The 16,637-nt window shown below is 34.4% G+C and overlaps 1 protein-coding gene and 1 long non-coding RNA gene across 4 annotated transcripts in view; one reads left to right on the forward strand and one right to left on the reverse strand.

Annotated features, from left to right (window-relative positions):
- Positions 1 to 11,275, forward strand: part of LOC102901124 — a 77,952-nt gene extending 66,677 nt beyond the window's left edge. Inside the window, exon 4 of the long non-coding RNA XR_441562.5 lies at positions 10,319 to 11,275. This is a non-coding gene — a long non-coding RNA (uncharacterized LOC102901124). The remainder of the gene's footprint in view (positions 1 to 10,318) is intronic.
- The window catches only part of ROCK1 (Rho associated coiled-coil containing protein kinase 1), a 158,449-nt gene that overhangs the window by 91,314 nt on the left and 50,498 nt on the right, over positions 1 to 16,637 (reverse strand). For all 3 annotated transcript variants that reach the window (XM_023241802.2, XM_023241801.2, XM_011288079.4), the window contains exons 3-9: positions 10,475 to 10,575; positions 9,631 to 9,768; positions 6,805 to 6,980; positions 5,869 to 5,953; positions 4,481 to 4,625; positions 4,008 to 4,146; positions 560 to 651 (exon numbers count right to left, since the gene is read on the reverse strand). In XM_023241802.2, coding sequence (XP_023097570.1) covers positions 560 to 651; positions 4,008 to 4,146; positions 4,481 to 4,625; positions 5,869 to 5,953; positions 6,805 to 6,980; positions 9,631 to 9,768; positions 10,475 to 10,575 — 876 coding nt within the window. The remainder of the gene's footprint in view (positions 1 to 559; positions 652 to 4,007; positions 4,147 to 4,480; positions 4,626 to 5,868; positions 5,954 to 6,804; positions 6,981 to 9,630; positions 9,769 to 10,474; positions 10,576 to 16,637) is intronic.

Consider the following 16,637-nt stretch of genomic DNA (forward strand, 5'->3'; position numbering starts at 1 on the left):
TAACCTGACTGAAAATGAACTTCTTGCACACTACATATTTTCATTTCTGAACTGCAAGCTGCAAATCTGATGGAATCAAGTATACTGTAATTTCCTGTATCTATATACAAATTAAATTCTGGTATTTATCAATAATAGAACTTTATATTTTATATTTTAAGTTTAGTAAAAACAAGATAACTTGTCCTTTCACAGGAAATATATTTTAATTTAAATTACCCTTTATTAACTTTCTTCACAATGAGATATTTTAATACTAAGACAAAAGGCAATTGAACAAAGATCAAATATCAAAGCATGACTGCTGAGCCTAATTCCACCTCATTTATATAATATTTCATCTTGGTATCTCTAATGGGATATAAAAGAAGTAGCAGTACTATTTTCCCAATATTATCAAATAGTCTCTCTCTAATTAGGGTAGGATAATATACATAACCACATCTGTGTACTTTAGATTTTTATTATACACATATATTAGCATGGAAGTTTCAACAGATTATTTACTACAACTACTTTTGAATATCCACTGTATTGTTCAAGAAAAAAAATAACTTACTGTCTCTGAGTGTTTCCCAAGCCCACTGATCATTTTTGAAGAAAAGATGTCGTTTGATTTCTTCCACACCATTTCGTCCTAATCTCACCTCTCTGAATAGAGGGAGAGAAAAAAGTTACTAATCATTTAAGATATTATTATAACCTGTCCAGATATCTTTGTGGACATAATGCTAAAATCTGTGCATGATGATAAAAATAGTTTTATGTCACCTTGAAATTACATTGGTTGTCAGTGTAATTTTCAGCTGAAATTTAAAAACTAGTTGAAGACAGAATCCTGAAGAAGTTTTAAAAATATGTATGAGGGGGTGTCTGGGCGGCTCAGTCGGTTAAGTGTCCAGCTCTTGATTTTGGCTCAACTCAGGTAATGATCTCACGGTTGGTGGGTTCAAGCCCTGCATTGGGCTCTGTGCTGTCAGCTTGGGATTCTCTCTCTGCCCCTCCCCTGCTTGTGCTCTCTCTCTCAAAATAAACTTAAAAATTCATATATATATATATATATATATATATATATATATATATATATATATGAAAAACACAGACTTGTTGATACTCGATGACTTTTCTATTGACAACAAAAATACTGATAAATCACTTGCCTTGCTTCATTAGTATCATGAATAAAACAGTGCATTTTCTTTTTTTTAATGTTATTCATTTTTTAGAGAGAGAGACAGACAGAGCATGAGCAGGGGAGGGGCAGGCAGAAAGGGAGACAGGGAATCCAAAGCACACTCCAAACTCTGAGCTGTCAGCACAGAGCCCGACATGGGCTAGAACTCACAAACTGCGAGATCATGACCTAAGCCAAAGTCGGGTGCCCAACCAACTAGTTCACCCAGGTGCCCCATAATACAGTGAATTTTCTTGATAGATTTTCAAAACAGTGGTAGTTATACATTTTTTGCAACCAAGAACTTTACACCAAGAGCTCAGAAAGACATCTTAAATTTAAAATTTCCATTTAATACCCTATTATAAATATTTGTGACCAGTCAAAAACCAATGACAACTAATTTTTGACATTACTACAAAACTGAGTTTTAATGGGACAAATTACTGACTCCTGGCCTCTTAGGTGTACACAGAGATAAAATGTTTAAAAATGTGCCTTTAGCTGATTTGGAAAGGAGAACTCAACAACTTCTGTTCTCTACTAGAGTGCTTATAAACAAGAATACCCCGAATTCCAAAATTTTTCATGAGTTAAAAGATAAATTGCTTTTGATATAATGTGACATCTTTTTAAGAAGCTTTCACTGGGGTGCCTGGGTGGCTCAGTCAGGTAAGCCTCTGACTTCGGCTCAGGTCATGATCTCCCAGTTCGTAGATTCAAGCCCCACGTCAGACTCTGTGCTGATAGCTCAGAGCCTAGAATCTGCTTTGGATTCTGTGTCTCCCTCTCTCTCTGCCCCTCCCCTGCTCACACTTTGTCTCTCTGTCTCTCAAAAATAAATAAACATGGGGTGCCTGGGTGGCTCAGTCGGTTGACAGTCTAACTTTTGCTCAGGTCATGATCTTGCAGTTTGTGGGTTTGAGCCCTGCGTTGGGCTCTGTGCTGATGGCTTGGGAGTCCGGAGCCTGCCTCAAATTCTGTTTCTTTCTCTCTCTTTCTCTCTCTCTCTCTCTCTCTCTCTCAAGAATTAAAAAAAAAATTTTTTTTTTAAAAGAAGCTTTCACTGACTCTCCCAGGCTGGATCAGGAAACTTCTCCATGGTTGTATGGCACATAAACAGTATTAAACTCAGATCCACGCGTCAGGCTCTGTGCTGACAGCTCAGAGTTTGGAGCCTGCCTTGGATTGTGTGTCTCCCTGTCTCTCTGCCCCTCCCCCACTCATGCTCTGTCTCAGAAATAAACCTCAAAATTTTTTTTAAAAAATAAATAAACATTAAAAAAAATTGTTTTCTAAAAAAAGGTTTCACTGACTCCCCCAGGCCAGATCAGGGAAACTGTCCATGGTTCTATGGCATATAAACAGTACTAAACTCAGAGTACTTATCTCTCTGTACAATAAATGTCTCATTCGCTTGTCTATTTCCTCCAAAGGACTATGAGGTAGTGAACAGTGGATGTATATCTTTTTCATTTCTTTATCCCTAGCACCTAACGTACAGCATAGTACTTATATTTGTAGAGTACATATATTAAATGTAAAAATTTGAAAGACTGTACATTTCAAGCTCTAAAGGAAAAAATGAAGGACAGTAAGTTTATTTTAATTATAATGAATTTAAAATTGAAACATATCGAAAAGCACTAGGCCTCCCAAATATTTAAATTAACAATATATAAACATAAATATCAAACATAATCTTAGTAAGTCATTTGGTTCATGCTTAAAAAAGTATACCATAAGGGTACACAAAATATGCCATTTTTGTTTCTAAAACACATACATGCATATACATTTATAAAAAGGCTTACTGAATCAGAAAGACATCATACCAATGACCATCTCTAGAGGAAAGGAGGTAGGAAATACATACTTCTTTATAGCTTTGCACTATTTACTTAATTTCAACAAATATACAGTCATACATAATTAAATCTTTTTTTCCAGCTCTGAGGTACATTTGGCAAAATCTTAAGATATGTAGAGTATAAAGTGATGTTTTGACATTGTGAAAGAACTCTCCCATTGAGTTAATTAATACATCTACCACTTCACATATTTACCCTTTGGTGGGGTGGGGGGGGAGGGGGGGGTGAGAACATTTAAATTCTACTCTCTTAGCAGATTTCAACTATACAATACTGCATTATCTTAAACAGTATCAAATGGAAGATGCATCATTTTCCCATCACTAAGAAATAAATGTTCCTAATTAAATTAATATATGCCATTGACTAGAAGATGTATTCTAATTTCAGAGATGTTAACATGTATTTAAAAAACGCTCAGGGGGCGCCTGGGTGGCTCAGTCGGTTAAGCTTCCGACTTCAGCTCAGGTCACGATCTCACGGTTCGTGAGTTTGAGCCCCGCGTCGGGCTCTGGGCTGATGGCTCAGAGCCTGGAGCCTGCTTCCGATTCTGTGTCTCCCTCTCTCTCTGCCCCTGCCCCATTCATGCTCTGTCTCTCTCTGTCTCAAAAATAAATAAACGTTAAAAAAAAAAATTAAAAAAAAAACCCTCAGACTCAAGAAAATATAATTTTTATACTTAACCAAGTTAAAAATTCAACAATGAAATGTAAAAAAATCATCTAGTCTAGCCATCAGAAAAGAGCATAATTTCAAATTCTGAGGTAACACAAGTGACTTGAGATCCAGAAAAGCCATCTAGAATATCATAAAATATTAGATTTCACTGTCATGAATGATTTGGGGAATGGTTATATTTTTATTTCAATAGTTCAAATATAGGAGCTCAGATACAGACCTCAAATATTGAGCAGCAAAATGAGAATTTCCTTAGAATAAAATTCAGTGTTAAGACTATTTACCTGTCAGTAAGGAAGGCACAAATAAGATTTTTTGCTTCTTTTGATATATCATTATCATCAGGGAAAGTAAGTGAATTTTTATGGTTCATAATCTTACTATAAGTTCCAACCAGAGAATCTGCATAAAAAGGTGTATCACCTGAAAAATTGATAGGGAAACAAAAGAAAAATAAATAAGATACATTAAAAAAATCAGTTTCAAAGGAAAAGAGTCGATATTACCTGTATAAGAATTACTACATATGCATTAAAGACATACTTAATATATATACATAAAAGAAAACATATCACAAAGTTGCTTTAAGCTTCTAAATAGCTTTTAAAAACATACAAAGCAAGTTTGGATCAGTTTGCTTTCTACAAACAAAATTAATATTGCTTAATGTAACAAATATTTTATTAGAAGAAGCAAAATGGCTAAGTTTTGGAATGAACAACTATGTTAGAGGTACACAAAATTCTCCTTTACTCACCTACAAGCATTTCATATAAAAATACCCCAACTGACCACCAGTCACATTCTCGTCCATAATAACCATCACCACCTTGAGATTTTAATACTTCAGGGGAAATGTAATCGGGTGTTCCAACTGCTGTATCACATCGTACCATACCTTCCTAAAAAGAGTGGCAGTTCAACTTTTGAATTAGGATACAAATATAAAGCCTCAATTATTTAAAAGGACTTTCCTAATAAAACCTGTAGAATTCTAAATCTTTGGGCTATAAGATATATTAAAACCTAATGCAAACTTGATAAAAATGAACACACTCTAATCACATATACATATTATATATGTAATATATTTGTAATATGCGTATGTATGGATACATCAGTGATTTTTACTTTGTAATAATACTCACTAGGAAGACACACTGCCAAACAGTTGTGCTAATATAATGACTTCATCTTAAAAACAGAGAACTATATAAGCCAATGCAAACAGATTGAGGAACTGATAGGATGATCATTTGATAACATTAATATATAAAGGTTGATTTAATTATATATATTTTTTTGCTAAAATAGTTGTTCAATTTAATTCTGCTTGAAACTGTGAAGAAAACATTCAAGAATTGACTGTACAAATATAAAATGGGGAAGCACGTGTAAAAGAAAAGGGTGCAACAGCATTGAGCACACTGAATATCTACTTAATATGCATTTTAACTCTCCAAACCCCCCCCCCCAAAACTAAATGCAAAAACTATACATATCTGTTACTTATTTTAGCTGGTATTAACACAACAGAATTACAATTAAATGTAGTATTTTCTTCTAACCAAAATAATTCTCCTTTTGAAATAATATGATTTTTTGATATTGTTCTGTGTTAAGTTTCAAAGAATATAAACTGTTTCAACTGAAACAAAGTAAGCATACTTGCTACTTCAGCTATAAATATGTTATTTATTATGTAAGTAATGAGGATGGTATCTTTAAAGATTGACTCCCAAAATAGGTAGTAAGATCTTTTACATGTTCTCAGAAGGCTAAGTAAAACACTAAAAAATACACATATCACTGATATCCAATTTTTATGAAAGTCTAATTTTAACACTGGTCTTAGTATTTAGTGACTAATTCCATTTCTAGTTACCAGTAGTAGTGTATATTACAGAGTTGTTATAAAGGGTTTAATAAACCTGGCAATGAACACTTACCTTAAATACAGAGAAAAATATAAATCACTTACAAGTTACTAATACAAAATAGAAACCATGCATCTATTTCAACAATTAAGACAGGTCACACCAATTCTGTACAAGACCAGCTACGGTTAGTACATTCTTATAGCATTTTTCTAAAAAGCATCTATCTTGAAATGGCAAAAACTAAATTAAAATCTAATTATTTAACCTTATTCATCTTCATACAAGTACCAAAATCTGCTAACTTCAAATGTCCAGATTTATCCAGCAGCATGTTATCAGGCTTCACATCTCTGAGGGGGGAAAACAAAAACAGTAGAGTGTTTCTAAAACTGGTCAGACACTGATCAAAATTTTATGAGGCAGTTATTTTAGGCCATGTATCTTTACTCATTATAGATAAGGCCATTTCTGATCCCTAGGTGTTTCTATCACATCTATAAATTGAACTTCAGGAGGGAAACTCCTTTACATGTTAATGCCTCAGAGAAGGACATTTAATATTCCCTTTTATTAAAATTTGAATTTGATTCTTACAAAGCAGAAGGCAAACCATGAGAGAGAATAACCATAAAAAACATTACACTCAGACATAAAAGTAACTGAAACACATTTTTCAACATAAATATATAAATAACCCCAGGACTCGGTCTAAATCATGCTCATTTTTGTTATCACTAGCACTTGGCACAGCAACTGCATTGGATTCAAGCAGTGTTTGCAGAAATGAAATTGTTCTTCTAACAAATAAATATGATTTATTCACTACTTAAAAGCAAATTGATTTATATATTTAAAATTTTGCATAAAAAACTAATCAAAAGCAATTTAATTTGTGTACAAAATTTAAAGTGTTTAACTCTCTGGCACATACCTCAGAAAACCAGCTTGTAATTTTATTTTTCAGAACGCCAGATAAAAGCTATGTAATCAGATTAAGGGACATAAAAGAATACATTTATATCAACACTAAGCTGAAATAATAACAATGAATTTCAAAGTTTTAAATTCTGAAATACCACTTATGTCACATGAGAGGGGAAGAGGTGGATTTCAAGTAGGAAATGCTAATCAAATTAAGTTTAAGTAATTTTCAGCCTCCCCCTTCAACAAATGAAAAAATTTAAAGCATTTTTATCTTTACCTATGAATGAAACCCATGGAATGGATTGCATCCAATGCAAGAACTACTTCTGCAGTGTAGAATCGTGCCCATTTTTCAGGCACATCATAGTTGCTCATTAAGTTTACAAGATCTCCACCAGGCATGTACTCCATCACCATGTAGAGATAACGATCATCTTGGAATGCATAAAAAAGCTATTCAAATACAGAAAAAAAATCATTAAGCAAAACTGTTTCATTAAAAAAATGGCAAAAATACTAAGATTTAATTAAAATAATCAAATTGCAGTAATTATAGTGCTCTTTAAAAAAAAGACAAAAAAAATTAAAAAAAAAAAAAAGACACACACAAGCATAAATACCACAAAGACCCTTGCATATTCAAAGGAACTATTAACTGTGATTATTTTTTTTTTAATTTTTTAAATGTTTTTATTTATTTTTGAGACAGAGACAGAGCATGAGCAGGGGAGGGGTGGATAGAGGGGGAGACACAGAATCCGAAGCAGGCTCCAGGCTCTGAGCTGTCAGCACAGAGCCCGATGCAGGGCTTGAACCCACAGAGTGTGAGATCATGACCCGAGCCGAAGTCGGACACTCAACTGACTGAGCCACCCAGGCACCCCTAACTGTGGTTATTAAGGAGTTGAAACTTTTTTCTCTATATGTTGCTATACTAATTAAATTTTATACAGAGAGAATTTTTTAAAAATTATAATACTTTCAAGTCTCCTAAGCAAAGAAATATCGTGATTCTGACTTAACATGTGCTTTGGTGAGGTCTACTGCTAAATTTATACTAATACCACAATTCTCAAGAAGTCTAAAAAAACTATTACAGCCTCAGCTGTCCATTAGCTGTGTGACGGGCAATCTGTTTAACCTCCTTAAGTCTCTGTCACTACAATCTCTTCCAGAAAAATTTAAGGGACTATATAAACTTGTTTGACTTTTATACCTGCTGCTAGGTCAAAGACTGGACCTAGCAGTGGCAGTTTGTAAGTGCTTAAAAATGTCTAATGAAGAGAAGCATAAATTAATCTATAAATTGGAGGCATATCAATAAGGATTAACTACCTTTCAGAGTTGTTAAAAAGATTACTGAATGTAGAACATAATCGGTACAACAGATGCTCAATAAGTAAGAGCAGTCAATAAGAGGAGGAGCAGTAACAACTAACAAGCAGGAAGAGGACAACAGCTAGAGTTAAGCAGGAAGAGTGAGGTCCATTGATATAAAATTCACAAGAGTACCAAGCATAAATATAATTTCTTATTTGACCAGCGCTGAAGTTAAAAAAAGAGCAAATTTACAAAAGAACATTTTAAATGAGTAAACACAAGAAGATTAGAATCAAACTAAAAATAAAGCCCTAGAGAAAATGATACCTTATTTACACAGACGTTTGACTTAAAATCTGTTTCGTTTTTTCAGTAGTGTTTAATGATTTTAGTTACCAATTTAGTTATTTTAATTTAAAAAGATATTTTAGGGAAGGATAAGAAACTAAGTGGCATCTCATGGCTATCCCAAATTAAAGGATACAATTTGTCATTTGGGTACCATAATTAAAGAAACAATGTTGATTTGGTAGCAGTGGTTCTCAACCAGAGGAAATAACTGTCTTCTGACACCACCCCCCACCCCCCCACACTACCACCCAAGTAAACATTCAACAGTATCTAAACACAATTTCTGTTGTTGCAAATGGTATGTGGGCTGGGGAGGGCTGCTACTGGCAGCACCTGGGTAGAAGCCAGGGATGCTGCTAAAAATCTGATCATGTACAGGACAGCCCCAACAACGAAAGACTATCTGGCCCAAAATGTCAATAATACTGAGCCTGAAAATCCCTGCTCCATACAACTGATAAAAATAGAGCAGACATTTCAGGCATAAAAAGTCACATGTAAATCTTAAACATTTTCCATATTCTCTTTATTCCAATTACTAGTATGCTTCTTTAGGATACTCCACTATATACTGTAAATTAATAAATCACAAAATTCATATTAGTAATTTAGAAATGATTAGTCTACCAGCAGTTTTTCTTTTTTTAAAACCAGAAGATGATTTACTTACCCCATATGTCTTTACATAAGAACCCCCGATACATAAGACAAAAAAAATATGGAGTCACTCTAGTTGAGGTAGAAACAGAAAACCCAGAATTATAACCTACCCAAATTCCTGCTTGTCCCCATGACTTCACCTGAGGTATCTCCATAGTTGGAAAAAACAATCTAAGGCAATTTCCACATTTTTGACCAAGGGAATTGAGGCCCAGAGATGTATATCTTGGCCACAGCTTCATAGACAGGTCTTTGACAGTTAAGACTAGAACCTATAACTACTGACTTCTACTGTATTTTTCTTTCTACTGAAAACCCTACAGCCAATACAAGATTATTTGAAGGCCCACCTTAACTCACCTTTCCTTCATTTTCCCATTCCTTCCTCTCCACAAAGTAAGAGAAACAAATAGAGGAACAGATGGTTAAATAAAAGAAAAGGATCTCATATTTGGGGAACAAACTTAAATTTCAATATTAAATAAAAGTATCCTCTTATAAGATAATAATGTACGACTTCCCCCAAATCAAAGCAGATTAGTTAAGTTTTCTAATATTTAAAGTCTATAGGCACATAATTATTTTGCTTTGGCTTTTCTTCCTAGAGACAACCCAATAAAATTAAATTTTATGATTAAAAAATGATACATTAGACAATTCTGTAATCAATAATAAATTCTCTATTACTCTTCCAAAAAAACCAATCTAAGCTTCTCACATACGTTTAGTTACAAGTTCATAAAGCAATAATGAAGTAGAAGCAAAATCATACCTGAACGACCCAAGGACTGTTAGCAAAAGCCATGATGTCTCTTTCTTCCCAGAAAAAAGCAGAATCAGATCTCTTAATCATTTCAAATTTACTAAGAAGCTTCATAGCATATACCTTCCTGGTAGATTTATGCCTTACCTTTAAAATTAAAAATGGAAAATAATAACCCTTTTGTTAACAATTAAAGCTCAGGATTTACCAGAACAATTTACCAAATTATTTTAACAACTTGTTAAATAATATTATTGTTCTAGCTACTTTTATTTTGTCTCTTCTGCTGAATTATCCCAATTAGATAATCTCAAGGCTTCAATTACCAGAAGCAAGTCATGTTAGAAAAAATCTTTATTCCCTACATTATGACACACTCCATCTCCTCTACCCGGTTATGCATGCTGCTTTCTATTTATAAAACTTATGATTCCACAGCATTTTAGAAGTCTAATATTATTAGTATAGATTTCTCTTCTGATGTCTGAAACCTCTTCTCTACACATGGATGCTTGGGGAAAATATTTCATATTATCTGCTGTACTTGACTCTAGGCTTTTTCACATCTTTGGCAAGACTATCCAAAATAATTTAAAGCAACAATTTTATAAAAAAAAATACCATCCCAAATAATATATGTTAAACACACAAATGGATTTTTTAATTTTAAAGTTATCGTTTTGTTTTGTTTTTAAAGTAGGTTTCACATCCAACACAGAGCCCAGCATGGAGCCCAGCACGGAGTACAACTGGGATGAGACCTGAGCTGGGATCAAGAGTTGGATGCTCAACTGACTGAGCCACCCAGGCGTCCCTAAAGTTATTGGTTTTTAATTTCATTAAAATAACCTACCAATTGAACTTCTCCAAATGCACCTCTACCAATCACCTTCACTACTTCATAATCTTCAGCTTTCATTCGTAAATCTCTAATTTTATTTATTGTGTCTTTATCTGTATGAAAAGAAAAGTTTATAATTTTAAATCATTGAAGCATTACAGGCAAGTTCTTGAAAAACAAAAAAATTCATTGAGAACTATTTTATAGTAAAATGTAAACTTATAAAAGAGCAATGTTCAATGTATTAAGGATTGTTTTAAATAAATTCTGAAATGACTTCATTCTATTAAAATATTTTCATTAAAATCTAACTTAAGAAATGTTTCAGAAAATAAATATACTACTAACACACACTAAGGAAAATTAGTTAAGTACACAACAAATTTGAATTGAGGGATCACAAGTAAATACTTTAGATTAATGAAATAAAATTTTCTTTTTATCAAGTAAGTTTTGATGATCCAAGAAGATGTAAATAAGATATCCAAGAAAAACATGCAAAAAAAAAATCACTTATATCAATACATTTCTCTATGTGAATTCTCTATTTGAATTTAGTTTTTAACTTAAAACACAGTGGGAATCTCTGCAATTATTTATATAAACCTGTCATGCTACAAACTACAATAATTTACAAATCCCCACTGGATAGATATTCTAATTCCTAATTTGGTCATAGATTAAAATAGGGCTATTTTAATCCACATGGGTCAACACTGGCATGAGATTACATGGAAAAGCTTCACATTTCAACGTGTACAAATACAGAACAGCTATTAAAGTGAAGTTCTAGTTCTTAATAAAAACTCCATATGATATTCTCATCTTTCTTTTTAAATGCACATTTAAACTCAAGTGTTTGTGTACATTATGACCAATAAACACATGCAACAGAAACCAAATTTTTACACAGGGATAACATAAGTACATTTAATTTTAGGTTACATATCTACTGCAAGATGCATCAGAAAGATACAGGCAGTAATCAAATATACTGCACAATTATTTATGTCTACCATACAGGCTCTTTAGAATCACTGTAGATATAGAAGGATGACTTTAAAACATATTTCCTCCTCTTAAGGAGTCCAACCTCTAGCAAATGAAACAGAAATAAACAATGGAAAAAAAGTACAAACAACAACAAAAAAGCTGTAAGGAGGATAAGCAGTTTGTAGAGCACTAAGAAAGATGCCTAACCCCAACCTGCCTGGGAGGGAGGTGGCTAGAAAGGACTTTCTGGAGATAACACCTGAAACAAGTCTAAAATGAAGCAATGCCATTAGCCAGGTGGGGAGAAGAAAAGAAAGAATACTATAGGCAGGTGGGTAATATAAGCAAAGGCACAGAGGAACTACATAGAAGAAAGTTCTGTGTTGCTTAAGTATCAAGTTTGTGGCAAGGGTTCAAAGGAGGCACTGTAGAACCCCAAACTGCTTAAGGAGCTTGAACTTCACCTGTAGACCAGTAGCTATAAAACTTTAATCATCAAAAATCCTTCTCACAATAAAATTTAAAGCAACTCAATATGTAAAATAGATAAAAGAAAGTGCCCTGCTTCAGGAGGGTAGTGGTGTGGTGGTGGGGATATCAGAGAGGGGCTGGAGCCTCATCTACTTTGAATTCTTCCATAATGCAGTCCCTGAGAGTCCTGTGGGATCTGTTGGGAGCGGAGAAACATCATGAAAGGAAATAAGGCAGATAAACACAGTTAAATTTACATTTCAGCTAACCCACTCTGGAAAATATGTAAAAAGATGAACTGGATAAGGACAATACTGGAAGTGGATAAAATTTTAAGAGTACTGTAATGCTCCAGATGAAAGAAAAATTCTGAACCAGGATGTGTTATATAATAGGCTGTGGAATTGAGAAAGGATCCCTAGCTCCGGTTATATGAGGTTTAGAGCGATAAAAAGGCTACAAAGTCTGTTGCTGGAGCTCAGAAAATATATCTGCTGCAAATTTATATGGGAATGATGATCTTGCTTCCTGTTTTAACTTCTGACAGCACAGGAAGTATATAAAGCAGCTTGATTCATGATTCAAACAACATTAGTTGTCAGAATGACTTTATTAATTTACGTATGGCATAATAAGCGCTGTTTTGCCTGTTAATTTTAGGTTGTATTCATTAAGAAACATTACCAAGTCTGGGACAAAAACTAACTTCCAAAATTAATCAGTGTTTAATGGAAACACAGTGACAATTGAACATGGCTCTTCTCACTTAGAAAAACCTTCATCTTGTCTTTGTCTTAGATAGCTCATACTACCATACAAAATACCATAGACTGGGTGCTTTAAACATTCATTTATTTTCTCACAGTTCTAAAGGCTGGAAGTCCAAGATCAGGGGACCAACGTGTAATTTCTGGTGAGGCCTCTCTTCTTCGTTTGTTGGCAGCTGCCATTTCTGTGTGTTCACTTGATCTCATGTGTGAGACAAGGTTAAGGACACCAACCTATCTTAACAGAGCCCCACCCTAATGGCCTCATTTAACCTTAATTGCCTCCTTATCGGCCCTATCTCCAAATACAGCCATTGGGGTTTAAGGCTTTGACAAAAGCAGGGGGGGTGGGGGGGAATGGGACTACACAAAATTTAGTCTGTAACAATCTTTTTAAAAAAATCACAACTAAACATCACCACTGCTAAGCAATCAACTTGCTTTATACTAAGATAAATTGGATGTTCAGTTCCAATTTCTAACAAAAATTTACAGAATTGATGATGTAAGTCCACAAGAAAGAATGATGTACCACTTACACTGTGGTAAAATAACATATGATAGATTCAGATATTTTCCACAAAGTACCTGCTGATGTATAATAAAATAAATAAATATAGGCTTCAACCACCTTGCTGTTTGCACAAGCTTTGTCAATTTGTCCAACTAAGCCTTTTTCTGTACCATACGTAATTTTAACTACTATCACTTGTAACACACCTTAGCAGACTCCATTTCAAACTGTACCTGTTATTTTCTCATCTTTCTTTAAAAATATTCTTGCCTATACTTGTTCCATGCAGACTACACAGAGAGGATAATTCTTTAGTTACTCCAAACTCAGCACTGACTCCTAAAATAAACACGAATCAAGGAAAATCACTCAGAATTGTTCGTCTTATTTTTTAATTGACTATTGATGTTGCTCTCAATGACCTCAATTCTTTGAGCAAGTGTTCTTGCCAAAAAGCTAATAGTCTTAAGGAAATTTTTCTCTCTATACAATATTTTTATTTTTTATTTTTTTTGCTGCTGCAAACACTCACCATTGGTGAACAGCTTTCCCTGTTTGGCTAACAAGCCACTCATAGACTAATGTAAGGTCACAGCCTCATTCCTTTTTATTTATGTGAATAAAATTCTGTAATTAGATATTCCATTTCAAATTTTCTTTTTTTTTCTGACTATTTTTGCTTTCCTGTGATTTGGGAATATGACGATAAGGGCTGACTCTGGTAATGTCATTATATATAATTTCAGCACAGCTACAGTATCACTGCATAATAAACAATGCTTTGCCATTTAACTTCACAAAATAATCCACACTTGACTGTGCCTCAAAATGGTAACATTCAAAGTTCACTTTTCTCTTTTTTGACACAATGGGGTATGCACTGGTAAAAAATAAAATAAAATGCTGTCGTATGGTGATACATATTAAACTCTGTTCAGCTGTAATTGTATCACTGTGATTTAGCTGAGTAGCCATGTGAAGCAATAACAATGTCCTGTAGGAATCCTGTCTGGACTACTCAATTCAGACACTGTAGCACAAAAACAGTCACAGATAATACAAAAAAGAATGAATGTGGCTATGTCCCAATAAAACTTTATTTTATGGGCACTGAAATCTGAATTTCATACAATTTGTGTATGTCATATTTTCCTTCTTTTGAACTTTTATCAATCATTTAAAAAATATAAAAAATATTCTTACCTCATGGGGCATACAAAAACAGGTGGTGGGCCAGATTTTTCCTGTGAGCTATAGTCTGCCAACCAGTGCTCTAATAGAAACCCAGCTCCCCACTAAGAACAATGCTTCCCTTGCAGCTCTCAAGTGGTGACCTTTATCCTCCCCCACACATGTCTTATACCCCTGGCCCTGAAGATGGAACAGAAGAACTGCTATCTCTACATCTCCCACCCTAAATCTGCCAGCTTTGATTTTCATGTTATATGTTAGGTTATATCTCTCACTACCTCTCATTACTGATGTAAGCTACCTCTCTTGGGTCATCAATCTCATTGCTAGACAATTTTAGTTCCTGGTTTACTGACCTCTCCAACATTCACCGGTTTTAATTCCTAAGATTTTAATATTTCCATAGATGACACTTCTAATAACCTGGCCTCTCAATACCTTTAAACTTCTCTCCTTTACTATGTATATATATATATACATACACATATACATACACTATATACAGACAGCTTCTCTTTCTTATCTCCCCAAATTACATTACATGGTCATTTATTACAATCACTCACTTGCATACATCTTTAATGCCTTCTTGGCTCTCTTCTGCTTCACTGTCCTTAGTTTGTCAAAATCATAATCCTAGTTAAATCCAATTCTCCAACTAACTCTTGTTAGTACCCACGCAGTTAAGTCTGGATGAATACATAAAATCATATTGACTGATCCCACTTTAAATTCACAATCACAAACATAAAGCTGGCCCCTAATTCTGCTTGGCATTCACACTTTACTAGTCTGTTCACTCTCCCATTCTGCTAGAGACCATATTTTACATTTTCTTCCCTCTTCTCAAACCTCACACAGCTCTCCCATTGATCCTCATTCATAGATAAGACCTTTTTGGCTACCACTCTGAAGCAAATGAAACCATCAAGAAAACTGCCACAGATTTGTCACCACACACACACCTATATATTTAAATGTCAGCATGGGCACTCATATATTTGGGCACCTTTACTACAGGAGAATACTGTTATTTTATACCAATCTCTTCACCAGTGATGTCACACTCTTTTTCACTAGTTCAGGGACATTGCTTCAGCAATACTACCCTTTTTCTCTTGAATCATTAAGTTTCCGCCTTCCTAACAAGATCCTATGGTTAGATCATGCTACTTTCATTCTCATCTTAAATCTCATCCCATTTCTCTCACCAGCTACTGTCCCATTATTCAACTCCACTACAGCAAATACCCTCAAATGTTGTCTCTCCTCTCAGTTTCTAAATCTTTCTTCATATTTGCTCTTAAATCCACTCTAGGTGGGCTATGGCCATTACCTTTCTATCAAAGCTGCTCGTCAAAGTCACAGACTACCAACATGTTGTTAAATCCAATGACAAATTCTCAGTCCTCACCCTGACGTAACGGCAGCTTTTGACAGTTTGGTCCATCTCTGCTGGTTTACTTTTTTTACTCAACTTCCACATTCTTCCAATAACACTACGGATGTTTTTTCAAACTCAATGGCTACATCTCAGTTGCCTTTGCTGGCTCTTCCTCCTCTCCCAGAGTTCTTAACACTGAGCATTTCAAGGCCCAGTCTTTCATAGTGTTTTCTTCTCTATATTTATTTCTTTGGGGGGCTTTAAAAGCCATCTACATGTCAACAAATTTTTATTGATTTATTGATTGGTAGTCCAGATGTCTCTCTTAAGCTTCAGAATTATATATTCAAATTGCTTACAAAACATATCTACTTGGGTAACACACCTCTCAAATTTAATGTGCATGAAACTTGAAGAGATGGTTTGATCCAAAACCTCTACTTGTGATCTTCCTATTTCCACTGATAGTTCAATTTTGCTAAAGCCTAGATAGCGCATTCTTGACTCCTTTTTTTCCTTACATACCACATCCTATCATCAGAAAAATATGCTAGCTCTACCTTTGAAACATTATCTCCAACTTTTCACTGTCTATACTGCTTGCTAACATGCTGGACTAAGCCACTATCATCTCTTCCTCGGATTACTATAATTGCTTCTTAACTGATTTCCCTGTGTCTTTCCTTGCCTCTCCATAGTTTATTCTTAACCCTGGGTGATATTCTTAAAAACACAAGTCAGAGCTTGTCACTCCTCTGCTCAAAACTCTCTAATGTCTTGCCATCTCAGTCAGAGCAAAAGTCAAAGATCTTACAAGACTCTACATGACCCAGCCTACCTATTTCCTTACTTCTC

Source organism: Felis catus, chromosome D3, assembly GCF_018350175.1.
Source record: "Felis catus isolate Fca126 chromosome D3, F.catus_Fca126_mat1.0, whole genome shotgun sequence".
NCBI lineage: Eukaryota > Metazoa > Chordata > Mammalia > Carnivora > Felidae > Felis > Felis catus.